Source organism: Xiphias gladius, chromosome 13, assembly GCF_016859285.1.
Source record: "Xiphias gladius isolate SHS-SW01 ecotype Sanya breed wild chromosome 13, ASM1685928v1, whole genome shotgun sequence".
NCBI classification, from domain to species: domain Eukaryota; kingdom Metazoa; phylum Chordata; class Actinopteri; order Istiophoriformes; family Xiphiidae; genus Xiphias; species Xiphias gladius.
In genome coordinates this window covers 723097-741652 of record NC_053412.1, presented here as the reverse complement: position 1 = coordinate 741652, position 18556 = coordinate 723097, and the positions used below count along the sequence as shown (strand labels likewise).

The following is an 18556-nucleotide window of genomic DNA, read 5'->3' as shown; positions in this document are numbered from 1 at the left end:
GGTTCTGGGTCTGGCTCGAATGTGTGAAAAGAAACTGTTGCGCGTGACTGATTTTCTGAATTTATGTTTGATTTTGGGGGTTTTCTTGTCTCGACCTGATCAAGACAACATAATGTGAAATCACTCCCGTCCTGAGGGAGTCTGGCAGGACCCCTGGGACTCCCGATCCGACATGTACACCGTTAATTATCAGATTATCTGCCTGCGACCTCAGATCTCTGGTTCCCTTATTGATCATAAAGATGATTCAAAGATTTTAGATTAGCAAAGATGTTGTCCTTGCTGTCCCCCGTCCTCTTTCTTTATCTCTCCTCTTCCATCTCTTTTTCTGAAACCTCCCCCTTTCTCTCTCTCTTTGTATCTGTGTGGCATCGCTGGAGCGAATTTTCAGCCCAGAGATCAGCTTCCCATGGGTTTGGCCCATTTCTCCTCCACTTCCACCTTCTCTCACTCTCTCTCCCCTCATTTGCATTGTCTCTCTCTCCTTTTTCTTGTCTTTTTTTCAACCTCTGTCTGATTTAACCCCTCCATCTCCGTCTAGTCGAATCTCATGGCGGATTTCAGTCCAACTCAACCCCCCTCCCCTCCCCTCCCTCAACTTTCCCTCACCCAGACCTTTCTCACCCCACCACCCTCCTTTTAATTATCTGTGCCTATCCAAGGGCAGCTAACGACCAGCTCGCAAAGGCTAATTGATTTCAGCCTCTTCTCCTCTTCTTTCCTTTTGTCTTTTCTCTCCTGCTGTAAGATAAAACAAAAAAAACAAGTCCTGCAGGTTTTCTGGATGAATTTTAACACAGGATTAGTGCGACATTTTTCTCCTCACCTTGTTAAAAACCTCTCCACGTGACTGTGTGACGGTGATTCATCATTAGGTCGGGCAGTTAGCTGATGCTCTTATCCACGCTCTATCTATCTATCTATTAATCTATTAATTAGGGGGCTAATTAGGCCAGAAGAGAAGCCACTGACACCATGTCACTCTTAACCCCGTTTCCTACTGCTCATTACCTCACACAGACACACACACACACTCACCGTCTTCCAGACTGTAATTAATGATAGGCTTTAACAGTAGCGTGTTGGCTCATACATCTCGGCTCGAGGCTGAGATGTATGAGATGGAAAATCCTTTTTTTTTTTTTTTCTGTCTGAATTCAACTTTTCCTTTTTTATGTTTTTGCTTAACACTGCTGTCACGTGCAAACACCACTTTTCACGATTTAACTTTGAGAAGATTTAGAGTGAATTTCTCGAACTTATGGCCTAAAAACTGAGAAACTGACACTTTTGATAGACTTTTCATTTCAATCCCAGTGATTTTTAATGTTTAATGTCATTTTAAAGGAAAAAGAAAAATACAAAGACAAAAGCAGATTAAATGCAACACGGAACAAGGACATGCAAAGACCAAAAAAATAAAACAGAATGAAATAATAAATAAAACAAAAAGTAACAAGTCTTCATTTCCTGGATTCAGCCGTCCAGACTTGTTTTTTCTTTCTTCAGACAAGAAAAACACACTCAGTGGCCACTCTACCTGGTACACCTGTCCAATCTAATGCAGTGTTCAGCTTCTGTTGACATTGTCAGAAAAGTGTCAGTTCATCGATATGTTTATTACTGAGCTCATAGTTAGAGGAGGTGTTGTTTGGGACAAGGGATGAGAAGATGTCAGAGCCCCCTCTGAATATAAAGCAGTCCAGTACAACTCCATCACTCACTATAACCTCAGTGCTAAAACGTACAACTGAATCAACACCTCAGTGAGGGTGACAACAACAAGTGAACGGTGCAAGCATCATAAAAATAGACATTGCATTCAGTTGTGCAGGTGTACCTAATAACGTGGACACTAAGTGTATTCTTTGAATGATTTTCTTGCTTTTTTTCCTTTTTTTCCAGTTTACTTTGTTTCAAGGATTTTCAAAAATCCTTGTCAGCATCTAGGAACTGGATATGATTATTATTGATTATAGAAAACTCTTAAAACTGGATCTGTGTTGACAACAGATGATCTCACTGTATTAGCTGATTTTTCTGACTTGGTAACATAGAGATTTTGCACTGGCTTTATTTCATTGTTTTGTTACTTCATTTTAAAGTAACACATAGTAGGATGGAGATAAATAAGACGTTTTTAGAATATGCTTTTAATCTACGGTGCATAATTCAGATTTAACCTGTACATGTTAGAAGCATGACAAACGGCCAGGTGATCAACATGTAGGTGTTGCTGCCTCAATGAGACCACGATCAGTTTCTTCACTGTTAGAAGCGAAATCTTAAATAAATGACTAAATGTATTTTATCCGATATCTTTGCAGACATGATTATAAGAAGTGCTGGGTTTAAAATGAGACCCACGATAACAGTCAACTTCATCCTCTTTGACATGTTTCCGATAATCTGGGGTTTTTGGGCAGCCGCATAATATTTGTCTCAAGCTGCAGCTCCTCCGTCAAATGTCAGATGAATCATTGTATTCTGACGTAAGAGGAGGAGTTTTGAGATGCTTCCTTTTGAATACAGATCTGATAACAACAAGAAGTAAGAAGAATAAACCTGTGAGAGGCAGATCCATGTAAGGGAGACTGCTGTTAGCATTCATCCTCAGCTCTCTCTCCAAATGGGAAAACATTTATCTTATACTAAAAAAAAAGAAAAGCATATAATTAAAGTCTAGAAGCCTGAACTGAGTCTATTACCCCTAAATAATAAGAACTCTCACTCTGAGTCATTCAGCAGTTCCACTCTAATTCTCTTCATGTTGGGCTCTTTGTCCGTCTCTGTCCAGTTTCAAGTGCTTCTTCCCAAGGTTCAGTTTCCTGACTCCATTTTCTTTAATGTCCAAATTGTTTGGCAGGAGGTTCATCCTGAAGAAATTCACTTTTCAGTGTTTTTATTCTCAAATAAGCAAGACGCAGAAAACACAGGAGAACATGGGAAGAAGCTGCATAGCATCATTTCTTTTCAGTTTTCCTCTTTACTACTAAGGACCAAAGATGATCAGACGTTGACGTCGCCTTGTTGTGTCTCTTTGGCTCTTGTTTTGAAGTAATTATGATAATTAGCCTGGCATGATTATCGGGGTGTGTGTACTGGCTTTCAGCTTTATGTCCATGCTCTGTCTTGTGGTTGTGGACAGATGACCTCTCTAAAACACACACACACACACACACGCACACGCACACACACACAAACACATTAACACACAAAATATGAGTGTGTGAATTCAGTAGACACATGTTAACACATACTGTCTCACAAACACACACACACACTCACACACTCTCTGTGTGGTTAATTAGTGCAATTAGCCTCTCCACTTTCCAGAGCTGTGTGTTTTCAGGACTCGTTAGCTCACGATGACAGAGAGTCACTGTTTACTACAACACACAAACACACACACGACTAAATACACACACACAAAAGAAACACACCAACAAACAGTAAAACACACAGCCAAACGCATGATCAAATACACACCAAAATCACGCAACCAAAACACCGAACACACACACGACTCACACACCAAAGACGTCTGTCATGTCGTGAAATGTAAATCTAAAACTGAAGACTCCTGCTGCTGATCCCCACTACGTGGCCAGAAATATGTGGACACCTGAACACGTCAGCCACATTTGATGATTGTTGACCAACAACAAACCGTCTGGTCAGAGCTGACGTCTGGGTGAACGGCGAGCCGGAGAGCCTCGTACCTGATCCTCGCGATCAGTGTGCGAACATGCACAAGGTGACATCTTCAGATGCTCCTGTTTGAGGAGTTAGCTGCCATGTGTGACGAAGAAAAGCATCAAATGCTCACATCTGAGACTGAAACGATTATTAGATCATCAACGAAGCCGCCAGTTAATTTTCTGTCAGTTGACTAATCGTTATAGTTTTAACCCCGAATACTTCTGTACAGGAAGCTCCAGGTTAGAGTTCCCGTAGTGGCTCAGAGTCTGAACGTGGCAGAAACCGATTCTAAATCCGGAGTGAAATAATCCTGATTATCAGTGTAGCTGTAACCACAAAGCTCTGAACTTCTCTCTCTCTCACACACACACACACACTCTGCCAGGCCCTTAGCAACTCCGGTGGCGGGGGAAGGCATGCGTTTCCTGGGTCCAGTGGCCTCGCATTTCCTCTCCGTCCTCTGGAGGACAGAAGACCAGAGCCCCGCTGAGCGCGCAGACAAACACACACGCATACACACACACACTCTCTCTCACAGACACACACTGAGTGACACCCCCAAGCTTTGTCCGGGGGCTGTCGGCCGTAGTCTCGTGCCCAGCCTCCCCGCTCTCTCTCTGGGCCGGGGCAGGAAGGAAAGCCCCCGGGACATTCCGTGATGCTAGCCACCACCACCGTCCCACCCAGCACACACGCCCTCACCCCCCCCCCAAAAAAAAACACACACTGGTCTCCAGGAAGGGAGTTAATGAGATTCTGCCAGGTTCCCACAACGGCCAAAAACTTTTTATCTTTCTACTTTTTTCTGTCTCATCCTCCTTTCCCACAGTTTTGTCTCTCGTCATATTTCTCGATATCCCAACAGAACATTCAAAACCCTAGAGAAGAGTTTAAGTATTTGAGGGTAAAAAAAAAACTGCCTTACTTGTTTTAAATCGTAACTTGTGTACTGTCTGTGTCCTTGCAGTGATTAAAGGGTGGAAAGTGAAACGGAAACAATGGGATGGTTTTCTCTCTGGATATAATCAGACAAATACACATCATATTATTGCAGCAGTTAAAATTGAAAATACTGTTTCTGACCCAGAGTAGAAGCTCAAATAAAAAAAAAACGAGACCCGAATCAGACTTTTTTCTAATTTGTGTTGAAACTTGTAACGTGTGAAGAAGAAATTTAGTCAAAGTTTTGAGGTTTTCATCAGTTAAGTGTTAACAATCAGCAGGTCGAACTGAACAGACACTAACTCTCACATTGTCTTACTTTCAGTCTTTCTTTCCCAGACCAGACTTTCCCAGACCAGACAGCAAGAAAGATTTCAGTCTTTCTTGCTGTACAAGCACAACATTTAGAAAAGTCACAATTGAAATAAGGATTTATCTGTTCAGATAATAAGCGAAGGGGACTGTGGAACTGACCGTGTTTGTTGTCTGCTGTAGGAGCTTGACAGATACTTGGTACTTTTGATATTTGGTGTGACAGTCACATTTCAGTCAGATACTCAGCATTAAACATCGTAGTTTAACGTAGGAAGTTTTGTGCTGAAAGAATTTTTAATTCTGTTACACACACACGTATATATATATATATGGTTTAATTTTCTCTCCTGCTGTGTTTTACAGACCTTTTTGAACCACTGACACACACGCTCGCACGCACACACACACACACACACACACACACACACACACACACACACACACACAGAGTGGAGTCATTTCATGGTGGAAGCATCAACCTGTGAGAAGCCACTGTTGTGTCTCCTTCTCCATTTCCTGCGACCCACCCAACCCAACCCCTGGAGGAGGTGCTGTTATTTTGTTAAGGAGAGAGAAGAGGAGGGGGAGAAGGAGGGGGGACAGCTCAATATCCCCCCTCCCTGGGCCGTCCTCCCCCGTCCTCCCCCTTCCCTCTACTTTTCTCCTGGACTAATCCCAGCAGGCTGAATGAGCTGCTGTTTACATGGAGGGATTTGAGCAGAGATTAGAGCGATCAGAGCTGCGGATTAGACAGATCAGCAGTTAATGACACTCGATCGGCGAACAATGTGTCCACGTCCCCTCGCCTTTCCCCCGTCTGTCCCTCTGTCTCTCACTGTGTCTTATTTTACATTGGGGGGGGGGCAGTTTGGGGAACATGTTGGACGCTAGAAACGGCTAGAAAAATTCAAAGCCTTGAATTTTTCACCTGTACGTCAGGGGCACCTGCAGGTGTCAGTTTCATTGGCTGTTACAGATATTTGTAATTTTGCTTACCAGCCATAGATTTGAGCGTATGCACTGGACACGACTGGACTTCATGTCAGGTTATTTCATATCGTCCCTTTTTTCTTTGCTGCTCATTAAATTTTCAGACGTTTTGTAGCTATGATCAGCAAGAAAATGGTTGTTTTTCATGCTTTGTTTGCTCATTGCTGTTTTTAACCTCACCTCCAGGCACCACTGCAAAGGTGTTTAAAAGTCCTGAATCCAAATTTTTCTGTTTTTTTCTGGAATATTCTTTAATTTTGTGAGGCTGTAGAGCTGCTCGTCATCGATTAATCGTTTAGTCTGTGGAAACAGAGAACGTTTGGCATTTCTTCACTATTTGTGCTTGAAAAATGACTGGAAATGATCAATTATCAGAATAGTTTCCAATTATTATTCTGTCGATTTGATTAATGGATAAATCCTGTCAGCTCTGCATTCCACATAAGAAGTCTGATCATTTCTCCAGGTCAGGAGGTTTTATTTTGAAGGAATATACTCGTATCGCCCGTCAGTTCAGGCTGAGTATTTTAAAAATCTCTCCGTCCCTGTTTCTTGTCTGTCAGGGAGGAGAGGGAGCGCTGGATCCGGGCGAAGTACGAGCAGCGTCTGTTTCTGGCGTCGCTGCCCTGCACCGACCTCTCTCTGGGCCAGCAGCTGCTGAGGGCGACGGCCGAGGAGGACCTGCGCTCTGTCGTCCTGCTGCTCGCCCACGGATCCCGGCAGCAGGTCAACGAGACCTGCGGAGAAGGAGACGGACGCAACGCGCTGCACCTGGCCAGCCGCAAGGGCAACGTGGTCATCACGCAGCTCCTCATCTGGGTAAGGCCGTGAAAATTTTACATGGAGATTAATCGGACCAACAAATGGGCAGAGTTGCAGGTGTTAACATGAAGTGTCAGTGTGTAATGACGGCAAAAGTGTTTTTAGGATCTACATGACGTTCTAAAGGTTTTGAAACTGCATTTAGGCCGAGAGATAAAGGTTTACAGAAATTTACAAAAGTTTAGGTAAATAAATAAAATGTGAACTCATGGCCAAAATACTTCTTAAGTCCTTTCTTGTTTTATCTCTTTTTCTGTCTTTTTAAATCTTTACGAGACGGACTTCAGTGTAGTTTTTGTAAGATGTGTGTGAGGGATTTTAGAAATACTGAGATCTGTATCAGATCCTCCGCCGTATCATTTTGAAGAGAAAAAACTTCTTTTCCTTTTTTGTAAAACTTTCCAGTGGATTGAGGGGCCTAGAATGGCCTGGTGTAGGCTTTTAATGTGAAACATCTGCTCAGGAAACCGAATGAAGAAAACGACAAAGTAGGAGCGACTGGAATCAATTAGCGAGCAGCCGTTGTTTGTCCACGCAAATAAACTCCGCCATTATTTATGAAACTACTTGACTAACTAATAGTAATATAATGTATGAATCAATTTTCCTTCTCTCCTTGTCTCTAAAATTTCAAGTGGTTTAAAGGGACATTTGTCAGAGCTGGACTAAAAGTAAAGTAACGCGTATTCATTGGTTGTTATATCACTTCAACCGACTTCCAGCACGAAATGTACACGGAACATCAGCCACGGTGTGAAATGACATAAAACACGTTCCATGATGCAGAAGGAGCAGGGAGGTGAAAGATCTTATATCACCTGCCCCCTTCTCAAAACAAGCAAGTGCGGTCTGCCGACTCTGCGTGTGTGACGAAGCCTTAAAATTTCTCATCTTGTCCGACAGACAGTCTGTCACATGAATCAGGGAGAAACGGCGAATGTTCACACTGGAGAAGCTGCAGCCAGGGAAAGATTTACGCTTCGATGAGTCAGGTAGCCGAGTGGTCGCCAGTCTGATCTGATCCGAGCTGCTTTTCTCTCTGTCCCTCTCCCTCCAGTACGGCGTGGATCTGATGGCGAGGGACGCCCACGGTAACAGCGCGATGGCGTACGCTCGGCAGGCCAACAGCCAGGAGTGTGTGGACACGCTGGCTCAGTACGGCTGCCCCGACGAGCGCTTCCCGCTCATGGCCACGCCCAACCTGTCGCGCCGCAACACCAACCGCAACAACAGCTGCAGCAGCACCGGGAGCACCGCGCTCATTTGACCAGCGTTTAACCACAGGACTCTTTATGGCAAACGAACCACACAAACCCCGATTTGGGAGAATCCTGACCGTTTATTTTGGGAACCACTAGCTGTTGTGACCCTTAAGCCCCGCCCACTTCACCCGACAACCACCACTGCCGCCGACGGCTCGTTAAGACTGATTCAAACTGATCGTAGGTCAGTGGCGGCGTCCACGTGTCCGTTTGGGAGTGCCCTCGACGGGGAGGGGAGGGGGGGGCCCAAAGCATGCTGGGAAATGTGGTCCACAATCATCCGAGCTAGGATCGTCATCGAGAGACATTAATGGCGCATCAGAGCTTTTTGGGAAATGATCACCTGACTTACGACGGCCAATAGGGGCACAGTCTGAAGTTCTACGGACATCATACCTCATCACACACACTCACTAATTTAGCACTACACGGCCAGTCCCCGCTCAAGACTCAGACACAAACCCCTCGAAGGACTCGTCCAGCATCACTATGCTTATTACCCAACAACCAATCAGAGCCCACGGCCTCTTTCCCGCCGAAACATATCTTCTTCTGTCTGAACACGAAACGACATAAAGAAAACCGTGAGAAGATTTTATCATGAAGGAAACATGGGGGGAGGGGGGCCCACAAACACACACTGTGCTTTTTGATCATAATCATCATCGCTGTCGCCACCAGTCACCAGAGGACTCCTTTCCTTCTGGTCCCACCTGCAGCGTCGGTGTTTCCCCTCGTCTCACCTGTATTTGTTTTTACTTCATGGATTCTGTGAACTCTCCTGCCTTGACACATTTTTTTTTTTTTTTGTTTTTGGTTTTTTTTTAATGTGAAAAATATCTCGATGTAAAACTTTTAAGAGGAAAAAAAAAACAGATATCAGATCAGTCCTTAGAGGTGAAAAGACGAAGTGTGATAGATCGCATGTCCTAGACACTTTTTTTTGCTTCTTTTCTATTTTAATTTAAGGCTTTTTCCTGGATTGTGTATATTCTATCTTGATGTGCATTGCTGGACCAATGGTTAAAATGTCAACATGGTTGAAGGGGATTTATTTTCTTTTTTCTTTTTTTTTCTTCCTCCTCCTCCTTGGGGTGTATAAAGTCATTCAGTGTACAGAAGCTCTTGCCAGGCTCAGGGACCAGAGACTGTCGATCATAACCAACCCATCACCTTTTCCCTGTGAGTCCTTACACCAGGATTTTGGGTTTAAATTGTTTTTACTTCACCCATTTCAGAATTTTATAAAATTTAAAGCCCAAAAACTATTAGCAAGTAAATAAGGTAGAAGACTGGACGATATGATCTTAAATCTATATCAGTTTAAATAGATGTCATATCTGGAAAAGCGTAAATATAATGATACCTACAAACAAACATTTGTTGGGCTGCAGCTAACATATTTTCATAACCAAATAAGCTGCAGAATATTTTATCAAGAAATATATTAACTGTTTGGCCTGTATAACGTTTGACAATGGCCATCACAATTTCCCAGAAAGAATTCCAGCAAATAAATATAAATATTAAGGGCTGGAACCTATACTTTTTTTTTTTTTGCATTTTTGCTTCAAAATTGTCCTAAAAGATTCATCCGTTATCAAAATAGTTGCTCATTCATTTTCTACTGATCGACTAATTGAAGAGTCGACGAATCTTTTCTTTTTTGACAAGACATTTTTCTACTTTGCTTTTAATTTTCAACAAATTTCCTTCACTCTGAATTGACTGAAGTGGTAACATCTTAAACCAAGGCCCCGATTATATCCTGGTCAAATAACGTTTGATTTAATCTGTCCCTGAAGTTTTATTGTATAACTTTTAAAAATGGAAAAGACAAGGAAGCAGCTAAGAAGCAAACAGTCACACAGGGGAGCAAAAAGGGAACTGATCGGTTTCTAGTTGTTCAGCTGTTTTATTTTTTAACGTGTGATCTCAGTTCACACAATCTGCTGTCAGCTCAGACAAATCACAGTGACGATGAGATGGTTGACGGCAGGAGACGAGCTGATTTTCACTGTTTCATTTCAGCTGGTTGATTACAAAACTCTAAAATTCACTTTTAACGTTTTTAAGAATTAGGAACCCGACGATACGAGAACCATACAAGCTCACAATCTGGTAACAAGGATAAAGTATCTGTGCATAAAGAGTCCTCCTTTGGACGAGATCACAGCGGGTTCCCCCTCATTACCCCCAGTTCTTCATCTGTCTCGTCCAGTCAGACAGTCTGCCTGATCTGCTCAGCGAATCACTAAGAAGGGCTCCTTATTCTTATTCTTCTTCTTCTTCTTCTTCTTCTTCTTCTTCATCTTCTTCGTATTATTCTTCTTATTCTTGTACTTAATCTCCTCTAGTCTGGAAACATATTTCTTGTAAATAATCTCCTCTTTCTCTATGTCTTCGTCATTCGACTGTGACATCATGTAAATTAGAGAACACAAGATGTGCTTACTGTATGCCGGTATGTTGGGTTGCGGAGTGGAAGTGATTTACTCTCACGTGGGGCAAAAAACCACATCTGCATTGACTGAATGTTGTGTGTCTTGGCTCAGTGTTGCGCTGATCCATCCAGGGCGGGAGGTTTCGCAGGTAACCAGGCATCTGAACCAGTGGTCCCCAACCTGGAAATTCAAACCCCCCACCCCAATGGGTTGCAAGGTAACTCTAAAATAACACGAGCTTCATGGCTGTATGAACACATTAAAAGCCCTGGAAAAATTGGGAAAAAAATAAAATAGACAACGCTGCACAGGGACCATTTAAGTTGAGTCTGGAACAAGTTCAAGTCCAAGCAGTTTTGAGATCAAGTCAAGAGTCCAAGTGCGATCAGGTCTGTGTCGATGCCGTGTCCAAATTTAGACAATTTTGTGTCAAAGTCCAATTAGGCACAAGAGAAAGTCAAGACCAAGACAAAAAAAAATGCTTTTGTTCTACATTTTTACATAGTACACGTCATCTTTGATATTTGAGTGGGTGTGAGACCACAGCAAGTTAAGTGTCATATAAAAAAACCTCTTGACACCGAGACCATACTCTACTAGTTCAGCCCTGGGGTCTCAAAGTTAAATCAAACTGTTCAGGTGTTCCTCCAGTCTTTGCTTGTTTTCTCGTAGATTACTGGGTAATTTTCCCCTGCTATCAGAAATAAAATGGACAAGGACAGCAAGGTGGACGGGCATACCGTTCTATTTATACTATGCCGGTTGTCTGCGTTCGTGGACGTGTTTACACAAGTACAAGTAGCAAATACAGTCCACATGGACTTTAATTTTGGGCTGGATCCTCGTGGACACGGTCAGACAAAGAAACTTAAAATCATGGCTACATGATGCATCTTTAGAGCTTAAAAAAGGCTGGGAACCACCGGTTTAAAGATCCACTTGGAATGAATCGTGAATGTTGCAAGTTAATTTCAGGTGTTGTCATATTTAGACAAAAAAATTTTTATTTTTTTTTTAAATTAACTTTCTCACCCTGGAGACATCGACATAGATATGACTGAGCATTGATTTTTGTGATTGTTGTTGTTGATTTTGGTTAGTTTGTTTGTTTTGGTAGCTGAACGTGAAATGTGTCACCTGAACCCTACCTGATCAGGATTGTCGGGAAACAAGCTCCTTAACCTCGATATCGTGCGGTTATTTTTACCTTCAACGCTATGCTGAGCATCAGCTGCTCGTTTCTTCAGCTTTGCCCTCCTCACCGTTTCGTTTTCAAATTTTAACGTAGAACATTTCGCAAAGGTTGAGGAGCAGCTCTCAACCCGACTGTGTATCAAAGCAATACTTGCAAACACATCAGTCACTGTCGCATCGTAACATCATACACTGACGATGCTGCGTTATTTCCATTAAACCACAATGTTTGTAGAGATGTAAGAAACAGCTTAAAGAAAAAATAACAATAATTTTTACCTTCAATATGAACGCAAAAATTTTCCTCCTTATGCCTTTCTTGTTTTTTAAACTCCTGCCTTCACTTTCCTAATTTCGTCCAACCTTGTTTACTACACGTGCCACGCCCCCTGCCAGTCATCTGGCGTTGGATCTCCCGTAAATACTAAACCAAGGGGTTGAACCTGTGTTTTGAAAGTGTTTTTATTTTGTGTTTTTATATCTGACTTGTCACACGTCTGTCCTGAACCAGGACAGAAGGAAATGGTAAAGACATCCTGTTATTTATGACAGAAATGCACTAAATCTGATTCAGTCCGTCTTAACCCCAAGTCTTTCAACTACATCTTTCTTTTTCTCTCATTTTTCCTAACGGTGGCAGCTTGCGGCGCTTTCCTCTAAAGTGATGTGAGCTCTCACTTTAACAGCGTCAAAATTCTGAAAAACATTTATTTAATTTCACAGGATTAAAGAAAGCTTGATAATATCTGCTTTGAAATTATTGTCAGCACCAAAACAATCTGTCACAGGATTTCGGTTTGCAAGCAAACCGGTCTGATTCCCGGTAAAATTCCATTAAACTACAATGTGTTTTCATTCTGAGACTAAACCAAACGTGATAGTTGGAAAATATCTTGAGAATCGAAACATCACATAAAACAAATCCATCAAGTCCATTTATTTAACTTAATGCTAACTTTTCAAAGCTAACTGGTGCAGGAATAATTCGTCGGTGGGACAACACTAACCCTTTTTGCTGAATTTTTCTGTTGAGAAACTGCCGATTTGTGATCATTTTTGAGACGTAAAGCCACTCTGGAATCCAAAGTCTGTTTATTTAATCTCATTGGAGCAGAGAAAACTCGATAATCTCATTTTTTAACTGTTTGTAGCCACAGAAACTGCACAGTTAGAGTCGTCTGAAGCTAACCGCAGCTAGCATTAAACGCTTTAGCATGGGAAGTTTCAACTTGCAAGCAAACTTTACCACTTTCCCCTCAAGTTATTGGAACCTGTTCGTTTACCTAAACACGAAACCAAACACGAAAAATTAGAAAACGTTTTGAGACTAGAAACATCCTGTGAAGCTCCAAGCCCAGCTCGTGAAAACAACAGTTTTCGTTTTTTTAGTTGGTTTGTTTTCACATCAGCAGCCAGTGTTTTCTAAACTGTTTTCTAAACCAGTGTTGTCATGTTTTAACAGCGTCAAAATTCTGAAAAACATTTATTTAATTTCACAGGATTAAAGATAATATCTGCTTTGAAATTATTGTCAGCACCAAAACAATCTGTCACAGGATTTCGGTTTGCAAGCAAACCGGTCTGATTCCCGGTAAAATTCCATTAAACTACAATGTGTTTTCATTCTGAGACTAAACCAAACGTGATAGTTGGAAAATATCTTGAGAATCGAAACATCACATAAAACAAATCCATCAAGTCCATTTATTTAACTTAATGCTAACTTTTCAAAGGTAACTGGTGCAGGAATAATTTGTCGGTGGGACAACACTAACCCTTATTTGCTGAATTTTTCTGTTGAGAAACTGCCGATTTGTGATCATTTTTGAGACGTAAAGCCACTCTGGAATCCAAAGTCTGTTTATTTAATCTCATTGGAGCAGAGAAAACAGCATGGGAAGTTTCAACTTGCAAGCAAACTTTACCACTTTCCCCTCAAGTTATTGGAACCTGTTCGTTTACCTAAACATGAAAAATTAGAAAACGTTTTGAGACTAGAAACATCCTGTGAAGCTCCAAGCCCAGCTCGTGAAAACAACAGTTTTTGTTTTCGTTTTTTTAATTGGTTTGTTTTCACATTAGCTGACATTTGCCTCAATATTTTCTGTAGCAGCCAGTGTTTTCTAAACTGTTTTCTAAACCAGTGTTGTCATGTTTTAACAGCGTCAAAAGTACGAGCCGCTCGGGAATCCAAAGTCTGAGAAAACACGTTAGCATGGTTGCAAGAAAACTTTACTGATTTCCCCACAAGTCATTTGAGCGAGCTCTTTGTTTTCCTCAACATGAAACCGAACGTGAAAAGTTCGGAAAACCTTACAAGAATAAAAACAACATCCTGTGAAGCTCCAGTTGCAGCTCGCGTCTGTCCGCTAAACTCCGCTAGCGGACAACGGTGCGGCGCAATATATTTTCTGGCGCTGTTAGCTCAGATATCACAAGCTTTAGATTAGAACGACTGAAACTGCCTGCTTGTACATAAATCACGTCTGCTTTGGAAGACGCGGGAAAACGAGGAAACTCTGTTGGCGCCAATATCGCTGCTCGTCACCGTCTGCGCCGCCTCACCTGTACATAGACTTCAAACAACAAAACCGAGAAAAAAACGACTCCGTATGGTCAACGTTTGGTTTGTCTGGTTGTGTTACCTCATGTAGCCTTTACCCCTTAGCCCCACCCGCCAGGGGTGCCCACCACATTATTTATAAACGCACCTAGCGAGGAAGATTCCGCCCGCTTAAACCTTCGTTTTTGTAAATTTTTCTCAGACATCTCCAGTCCATCCATGTTTTATTATTATTGTTATGATTTATCATCCAGACACATTATTGTTCTGATTGTCATTGTTATTCTAATTATTATTATTATTGTTATTGAGTTTTGTTGGCTGTACAGTACCGTTGTGGAAAAATTTTACCTAATACAGAGTCTTCTACTGTAATGTGTCTCTTTTCAATAAAGACGAGAATAATGCTTCTTAATATAACCTCACGTTTTATCTCCTTCTGCTCACAAGAAAGTTCATTTAGTCTGTTTAGTCCAAGAGATCAGCACTTGAATGATGAAACAAGAGGCTACTCTGGGAAAAAGGGGAATTACTTTTAGACCACTGACTAGTTTTGCTTTAAAACGGCTTTAATATCTACAGAAGCAAATTTCGTTCATCTCACAGTGACTAAATCTTCCTCGTGTATTTCTGTATCAACTACATTGTTTTTTTTACCTGTATAATGCAGATCAGTTTAAACCAAAAACATTCACCGTGTGCCCTTTGGTTTTCTTTTCCCAGTTTTTTTTTTTTTTTAAGGATGAAACAATCTAAATCAAGTTAGTAATTTTGTGATCTGCAGCACAAAACCAGATTGTTCCGCTCAGGTAAGCGTAACTTAACTTGCAGATTTTTGTCTAAATTCTTTATAATTTTTACAGTGAAAGTAACTGTCACTGGCTGTGGTAAGTGTGTGTGTGTGTGTGTGTGTGTGTGTGTGTGTGTGTGTGTGTCAAGGTTGTGTTGGTTGTTGTCTGATAATTAGATAATACCCTGCTAATCCCTCGTTAAACTCTGTGTTTAGCAGGAGGGCCTGTGTGTGTGTGTGTCTTAATGACAGAGTCTAGAGGCAGCAGATGCAGCTGCTTCAGTCTCAGTTCAGTCAACACAAGAAGTTTCTGCAAAATATCTGCTATTAAAAAGAAAAGGGAAAAGAATGGTAGAAATAAACAGTTCAATCTCTCTGGATTGTGTTTTAGATTAATAGTAGCTTTTCCCAGAGCTTTCAACCACATCCCACGTTTGCTCTGTTTTCCTGGGAACAGACCTAAGAACTCAGTAGCCGACGCTACTTTTTGTCAGTTTTTGACTTAAAGCGTCAAAGTTCATTTTTGACCTTTGAAATCGTCGGACAAAACAATCCCAACTCAAGGTTCACTTACTAGCATTTTCCAGAGCTTTAAAAAAAACCCCAGAAATTCATAATTTTGTTACAACAAACATGTCACTTTTTTTTTTTTTTTTATTTGGATAGAAGTCATCAAAAATTTGTGATTTTTTAATTGGAGTTTTGAATGAGAGAATATGCCACGATAACGTCTAATTCAGCCTGCCATCGCTAGCGCTTTGGACGAGTAGTTCTTGGGTATTTTCGCCTTTATTACTTTATTCATTTCTTTATTTATTGAAAGTAGACAGCAGAAAAGAGACAGGAAATGAGGGATGACCTGCAACGAAGGCCCCCACCCTGACTCCAACTGGGGACGTTGCAATGGCACGATCAGCAGCCTAAACCCCGAGACCTCCAGGAGTCCACATGAATTTGAACTTTTACTTTTTTTTAAAAATGCAGAGCTGTGCATGTGTCTCTCCTTTTTGACTCTTCGTCCCTCAGACAGCAGAGGAGACCACCACAGAAGAAAACGACGACACACCGAGAGGTTTTTTTGGCCTCCTTCGTCGTCGTGGCTCCGTCAGGATTAATCAGCAGGAGCTCATCTGAAGCCCGGGCAGGTTGCTGTTAATTTAGGAAGGAAGGGAGGAGGAGGGGGCGGCTACAAGCTGCAGAGAAGAGCCTCGGCCTCGGCTGATCCCCCCCGGGTCTCATTCATCAGCCGTCCGCGACGGCCCTGGTTGATTACCATTTGCAAGAAAAATTCATTTAGAGCCACACAGATACCCTCCTGTCTCTGGTCACACAGCAGGTTAAAGTCCCCAAATTTAGATTTATGTCACCTCACATGTGACTCGGGTCACGTTAAATATGAAAATGTTCAACTCAGGTTTAATACCTGGTCCAGAAACTGTAACACCTCAGACCTCAGTCAGAATTTCAGGATTATATAGCCAGCCTTCATTTGAAAATCGCAGCTTTTAAGCAGGAACATTAGCCAGAGATAAGGCCAAAAAAAAAAAAAGGAGATGAATTATCTTTTTTCTGGCATGTTTTTAGCTGAGTGTTCTTAAAGTAACTTAGTTTCTAATTTTGGTAGAGTTGGGGGACGGGAGAGAGACAGATCTTTTAAAAACAAATGGTCAAAATCGAATCGGCCAAGGCTGAAATATCCTAATTTTTAGTCCCAAAATATTGGATCCTACATTTCCCAAAAAGCCACTGGATAGCATCTTTCATTAGACTCAGACTGTCTGTTATTTGGAGTCTCCGAGCCCCAAGACAGGTGAGATCACAGGTTATTTTCTCCCCAGTGCCACAGAAGACACAACACAGCAGTTTAAGGGCTGAGGACCACGCGTGACCAGTAAACGCATTTTAATCTGTAAAACTGACGGAAGGCCCCTTTAAATTTCCTGTCAAATCTCCGATTCACAGCAGATATGATGCGTTTCTGACTAAAAACAGGCGAATGTTTACACCGCTGGACTTTCAGAAGCAGAAACCGACGCATCTCAAAGGAAATAAGCTTCTCCTGCAGCTGTTTCACATCATTGACTTCAGTGGAAAAGTTGTAAAACAACTAAACCGTCTCCATGACAACCGAGCATGTTGCTGAAAACAGGGTAATGATTAACCAATCATTGATTAACCAATCATTACCCTTTTTTTCATTATTGATTGATCTGTGAATTACTGTGACGATTAAATGATTCATTTTTTGGGGCCATTAAAATATCAAATAGTGGAAAATGCCAAGATCCAAAATCCCAAAAAATTCAGTTTAGAAAAGCAGCAAACTCTCGCACGTGAGAAGCTGCGACTTGGGAATTTTCGACCGTTTCTGCGTCAGAAATGCCACAAACGATTAATCCGTTTTTTAACCGGCTTGTGGGTAATTTCCATTTTCTCATCGAGTCAACTTTACAAAATTTGGCTTTTTCGACGATGCCGTTCGGTCCAAAAATGAGGTTGAACGCTCAACGTAGGCGTATGTGCGTGCGGTGCGTACGTGCGTCATCACGCACAGGCGCGTCAGCAGCGTTCGACGGGCGAGACGTCGGGTGTCTTTTCTCGTCGCTACGGAAGAAGCGTTTTCTTCACTTTAAAGCTTAAAAACGTCTTTGGGGTGAAACTTTAATGAGAGAAACCAGTGAATTCGGTTCGAAAACCCGCGTTTCATCAGGTATCAGTGCGTTTGTTCGACCTGAGCCCGACTTCTGACGGGTTCGACGCCTGACTCGGGTCGACTCATCGTGACCCAGGTATGTTTGACGTTTATTTCCACTCTTATTCGTGAAGTTGTGAACTTTCGTGAGCTCAGAAGAGGGAAAACTGCGGTCCGTGTGCCCCCCCAGGTCCGTCGCCTCACCTGGCGTCTGATGAGCCGCAGGTGTTGCTGATTGGCTGACGTCACGGACCGTCATGGCGCCCGCGGGAGCTTCAGGTGGATTTTGGCTTTAGTCTCTCGCTTTTCTCGCGACGGTGTGAAAGCATCTCCGGACTCCGGATCGAAGCTGAGACTTGGGCCTGGTTCTGTTTCAGCTCGACGACCGGACGGAGCAACGCGTTACCCGCCCGGACCCGGACCCGGACCCGGCACCGAGCGAGACGACCCAGGTACCTGAACTACGACCCCCCCCCCTTACTCCCCCCAGATGAGCATCATGAGGCAGATTATCTTTGATTGGCTTTGTTGCAGCAGCTTTGTCACCAAACGTCTCGGTGTTTTCAACCAAATTTAACCCGAGTTGAACTTAAAACCTCCGGTTAATTTTTTACATCTGAGCCCAAAATGCAAAAATAAGCTGGAAAAAAAAAAGCTCTGATTTTCTTCCCTTTTCTGTTTTAAAACAAACAAACATTTAAGTCCAATTAAAATAACGTTAATTTTGTTGCTATCAACGGTCATTCAACACTTTGAAGCTTTGGGTGAAAAAACGCAGGAAAAGATTGAGTGAATTTCAGTTGATTCCAAACTTCGTTCCTTCATTTTCAAATCAGATTC

The 18556-nt window shown here is 42.2% G+C and overlaps 2 protein-coding genes across 4 annotated transcripts in view; both read left to right on the top strand.

Moving 5' to 3' along the window:
• The window catches only part of agap1 (ArfGAP with GTPase domain, ankyrin repeat and PH domain 1), a 178402-nt gene extending 170116 nt beyond the window's left edge, over window positions 1-8286 (top strand). For all 3 annotated transcript variants that reach the window (XM_040141921.1, XM_040141922.1, XM_040141920.1), the window contains 2 exons: window positions 6513-6768; window positions 7829-8286. In XM_040141921.1, the coding sequence (XP_039997855.1) occupies window positions 6513-6768; window positions 7829-8038 (466 nt within the window). In that variant the 3' untranslated portion in view covers window positions 8039-8286. The remainder of the gene's footprint in view (window positions 1-6512; window positions 6769-7828) is intronic.
• A 9774-nt stretch (window positions 8287-18060) lies between these two features.
• The window catches only part of LOC120798055 (pro-opiomelanocortin), a 40540-nt gene continuing 40044 nt past the window's right edge, over window positions 18061-18556 (top strand). The window contains exon 1 of the mRNA XM_040142043.1: window positions 18061-18168. The gene's annotated coding sequence lies outside the window, so the exon portion shown is untranslated. The remainder of the gene's footprint in view (window positions 18169-18556) is intronic.